General features: G+C 43.2%; 1 protein-coding gene across 5 annotated transcripts in view; it reads left to right on the forward strand.

Moving 5' to 3' along the window:
- Nucleotides 1-4,683, forward strand: part of ATP2C1 (ATPase secretory pathway Ca2+ transporting 1) — a 105,478-nt gene that overhangs the window by 20,077 nt on the left and 80,718 nt on the right. Inside the window, exon 1 of one of the 5 annotated variants that reach the window (XM_014518514.2) lies at nucleotides 1-131. The exons of the other annotated variants lie outside the window; for them this stretch is intronic. Coding sequence (XP_014374000.1) covers nucleotides 126-131 — 6 coding nt within the window. The 5' untranslated portion in view covers nucleotides 1-125. The remainder of the gene's footprint in view (nucleotides 132-4,683) is intronic. 5 annotated transcript variants of the gene reach the window in all.

Below are 4,683 nucleotides of genomic sequence, written 5' to 3' on the forward strand. Positions count from 1 at the left end.
CGCGAGGACCCGGGGCCGCTTCCTCCCTCCCTCCCTGCCTCCCCCCTGCCCACCCGTCCGCCGCCGCCGCCCCTGGGCGCTGAAGACTTTGTAACAGCGTCAACCTGAGCGCGCTTCGATGGAAAATGAAGGTAACGCGCGGGGCTGCGTGTGTGAGAGAATCTGTCGGGGTGGGGGGGTGTTTGCATGCGTGTCCTGCAATGGCACCTGGGCATTGTTGGTCCAGGGTGGGTGTCTATGTTCATGTCCGTGTCCTGCAATGGTCCCTGGACGTTATTGTGCCCCATGTGTGCGTGTCCGTGTCCCTAGCACTTGTGTTTGCCTGTGGGGCCAGGCTCCCCACCAGGCTGCTGCTGACAACGTGCCTCTGAATGACAGAGGCAGGAATTGCAGTGGGTGCTGGACTTCTCTCTGCGTTGGGCCACCTGTCTTCTGGGGGCCACCCAGAGATCTTCCCCACCACAGGTCTGGCCTCCTTCCTGTTCCCGCCACAGCATCACTCCAGCCCTTGCAGTGCACCGGGTGCTCTCCAGGCAGGAGGCCAGCAGTCCACTGTGTGCACCCAGCCACCAAAATGGGAGCAAGCCCCTTCCTTCCTCCAACAGGAACCAGTTGGACATATCTTAGAACAACTCCTTTATGCTAGTGACTGCTTTGTGGTTTTGTGCTAGTGCCTCTTTGGATCATCATGGTTTCGTCTTTGTGCTGGTCTGATGGTATTGAATGTTTTGGTTTGGGGAGTGTTTTGGTTCTGGTAATTGCACGTGAGTGGTTGGTTTTGGTTTTTTGGAGTTATGTAAATAGAGTTTTCTCATGTTCCGTTTTACCTTACTCGCATTATGGTGCCTTATTACTGAAGCTTGTTGACTTATGTCTCTCTCTCGATTGAACGAGACTGGTCAGAGTTTCTGAGCATGGAAAAGCAGCATTTGCATCTCAGATTTTCCTGAGTATGTCAACAGTACTTGAAGTTGAAACTTGTTTGCTTTGTGTCTCTGTCTCTGTCTCTGTCTCTGTCTCTGTCTCTGTCTCTCTGTCTCTCTGTCTCTCTGTCTCATATGGATGCTGTACGGCAGCAACACAAAGCCACTCCATGATAGGGTAGACTGGCTTCTTTAACCCCAGGTGGTAGCCAGTCTAGGAGTGGAGCCCTGATAGATGGATGCTCTCTCTTCCTCCAGGAGGAGCTCCTGCAGCCAAGCTGGGTCAAAACATACTGGTACCTGCCTTTTCTTTGGATTAAACCAGCAAGGCCAAGAGGGGGACACTGGTGTGTGGGCAACCCGGTGTCTCTGTATACACTAGCCAGGCCTTTGTGCCCTGGAGAAGTCACTCAAGCTTGGCTTTATCTTTCAAGCACAGATTAGGTTCTGCTAGCTGATGTCACACTTAGGGCAATTCTGTTCCTTCCTGAGATGGACTGATACCTAAACTAAAAGTCCAGTGACTTTTTGTTGTTGCTTTTAAAGCTGTTTTAGCCCTCCTTTATGTACTGTGAACCCTGTAGTCCCTACCCATTTCCCCATTTAGCAGTGTATATAGGAAAGGGTGTTTTTGAGATCCTGACCATTTTGATAGCTCCTGATAAGAGCCCTTGTATTAGTCTGCAGGAAAAGTATTGATAGCTTCACTACCAAATATGTGGGGTGTAGTCACCACAACAGGTCAGAATATCTTTGACACTGAGGATTCTTATTTGAAATCTCTGTGTTTATCTTGTGAATTGTGTATAGGTGTTTGCATACCTAACAGTGTCCATTATCCTTAAAAGGATCTCATGGTGCCCCAGGATGCTGCGTTTCCCTGGTTGAGTCTCATTGGTGTCAATCTTTCACAGAAAAACTAGGGAAGAAAACTATTTAAAAAATACTTATAGAAGGGGGAAAGAAAAAAAATTTGTGGGGGCTCTTAAAGGGACTTCAAGTGTGTTTTTTTTTTTTTTTTTTTTTTGTTTTTTTTTTGAACTTGCATAGACCAGCTTTAGTTTAGTTCTTCAAAACCTGAATGACATAAGTTTGCAGCTCTAAAACTTAATTTGCTAAATTTTGAGCTTTTAAAAACTGAATCTTCTGAGGAGTGCTGTAACCAAAGACCAGCAAACTTGTGGAACAGAAAGAAACGTATCCTAGGGAACACCTCATGAGAGATGCTGTTTCCTTTGGGAGCTGGGTTAGCTTGCAGTAGCAGAAAGTCAGAGGGTTCACATTTCAGACACTTTATTGCAAGGAAACAGATGAGAACGTTAGAGTGCAGCTCTTTCAAAAAAACTGTAGAAAGAAAAGATGAAAATATTACTGAAATAGGTCAGATAAATGCTTTTTTTCTAACTCCCATGTGTCAAAAACCAACAACAGGTGTAAAAGCCTATTATTTTCCTAGTTCTGTTCAAAACATGGGTATAGTTTTTTTCCAACATTAGTGGGTTCTTAGTTATCACACAGGGAGGAAAAGAGCTGCATGTTTAAATGAGCACCAAGCTTCCACGTTTTGAAAAAAGCAGCTGTATAAAATGAGAAGTGACTTTTGTAACAAGACTTGCAAAAGGAACAGATGCAGTGTTGTTAAATGTAATAGCACTTGCTATGTTGATGCATTTTTTTCCCCCTGACATTAAATCCTATTTCTCTTTTGAAGTCAGTTATTTAAACTCCAAACCTATTTTGCTGATGTAGCAAAAATTTCTCACGAGCAGTTTAGGTAACAGATTCATAATTAGGATGAGAACCCTATTTATGGTGATAACTTTCTTGAATACTGGTGAAACCTGCTTCAGGGAGGAAAAATTGAAGTACAGGCAATGTAGCAACACTGAGACAAAAAAAGGGTTGTTCCAAAAGGTTACATGTTATTTGTTCTAACTGAAATGAAGTATCATTTTTTTAACTGGATCAAAGGCAGGACTGTGTAGCACCTTAAAATTTCTTTTAGAGATGGGGGGGGGGGGGCATGCAGCCCTCAATGGCTTGTCAAAACTCAGTAAGTGGCCCTCCACGTGAAATAGTTGCCTGCCCCTGGTCTAAGGACATAGGCAGACTAGGTTCTTTGGGTGAATCTGATATCTTTTATTAGACCAACTTAAATAGTTGGAAAACAATTATTAAGCAAGCTTTCGGGTTCAAAAACCCTTCATCAAGCTAAGGAAGTTTCAGCAGTTAGTATGTGCTCTTACTGGATGGAATGAAAAATAAAGAAGCCAGAGGCTGGGCTGGTATGCATACAAGACGGGTAGTCAGTGAAAATGTAGATTGAGTCGTCAATGGGTGAGAGACAGGTTGGGGAGGGGGGGAAGAGAGAGAAGGGGGATGAATAGTGGAGAGATACCTGGGGAGTCAGATGTCAGGCAGGTTATAATGTGTCATAAATCCAATGTCTATATTTAGTCCATGATTTTTAGTATCCAGGAGGCTGATGAAGTGGAGTTCATAGGCTCGTCTCTGGGAAGTGTTGTGTAAGTTTCCTTTGAGGATCAGAACGGAGAGATTAGAGAGAGAGTGGTTTTCTTGTGAGAAATGTGCCCCCACAGGTAATTAGGTATTCCTGTCTTGGATAGGTTTCTGGTGTGCATTCATTCTGGTGCGCAGTTGTTGTTTGGTCTCTCCTACGTATTTTCCATTAGGGCATTTGGTGCATTGGATGAGAGAGATTACATTTCTGGAGGTGCAGCTGTAAGATCCAGGAATGCTGATGGTTCTGTTGTGGGGTGGGGGAAATGTTGGCAGGTTTTGCATTTCTTGTCATGGCATAGTCTGGATCCATTCGGTGCATTCTGGGCCATGGGAATTTTGCTTCTGGTGATGAGGTTAGCGAGGTTTGGTGCTTGTTTGAAGGCTAGGATAGATGGTTCTGGGAAGTTCTTTTTAAGAATTGGGTCTCCTAGTAAGGGTTGCAGTTTTTTGAGGATTTTCCGCATGGGTTTGAGGGAGGGGTGGTATGTCATAACCAATGGTCTGTGATTCATGGGGGGGTTTCTTCTGTACTGCAACAGTTCTTCACATGGTGTCTGGGTGGTTATTTCAAACGTGATCTGTGTCTCTGGAGGAGTGTCCTTGTTGAGATTTGAGAGGTAGCAATCCCGTGTGTTCTCAGTGCAAATTCGGTGGTATCTGGCAGCTTGGCTCTATGTCATAGCTTTCTTGGTATATTTTAGAGGCATATACTTTTGTAGGTGCCAGCCTAATTTTACCAGCTGTTTCATCACTTTTTTTTTTTTTAAATTGAGTTTTAATTTAAGTGCAGTTTTTTTTAGTGTTGTTATTGCATAATATATCTATATATATATATATATATATAGGTGAAGGATGTTTCAGGTACAATTCCTTCTTACTCAGTTTTAAAAAATGAAGTTAGGTCCAGCACATGAGCAACATTTCAGTATTCATGATTGAGTTCATTGAATCAGTGTTCTGTAACATTACTCTTTGAGTTAGCTTTTTTTTTAGCTTTGCTTTTTGTATGAAAAGTAGTTCTCTTTACAAGTACATATCCAGTTTATGTAATCTGTTGTTGTTTACATAATTGCTGTTGTCTTTTCTCCTTCTCTTCCTCTCCACTCATGTTTCCTTTGTTGAGCAGTCTTTCTCCTTCATCTGTTCACTTTTTATAGTAGCTATTTACTAATAACTCTACTGGTCATATCACGTGAGAGTCTTTCATGGTCCTTCCAAGAGAGAATTTAATTAATGA

This window comes from Alligator sinensis, unplaced genomic scaffold (assembly GCF_000455745.1).
Source record: "Alligator sinensis unplaced genomic scaffold, ASM45574v1 scaffold54_1, whole genome shotgun sequence".
Classification (NCBI taxonomy): domain Eukaryota; kingdom Metazoa; phylum Chordata; order Crocodylia; family Alligatoridae; genus Alligator; species Alligator sinensis.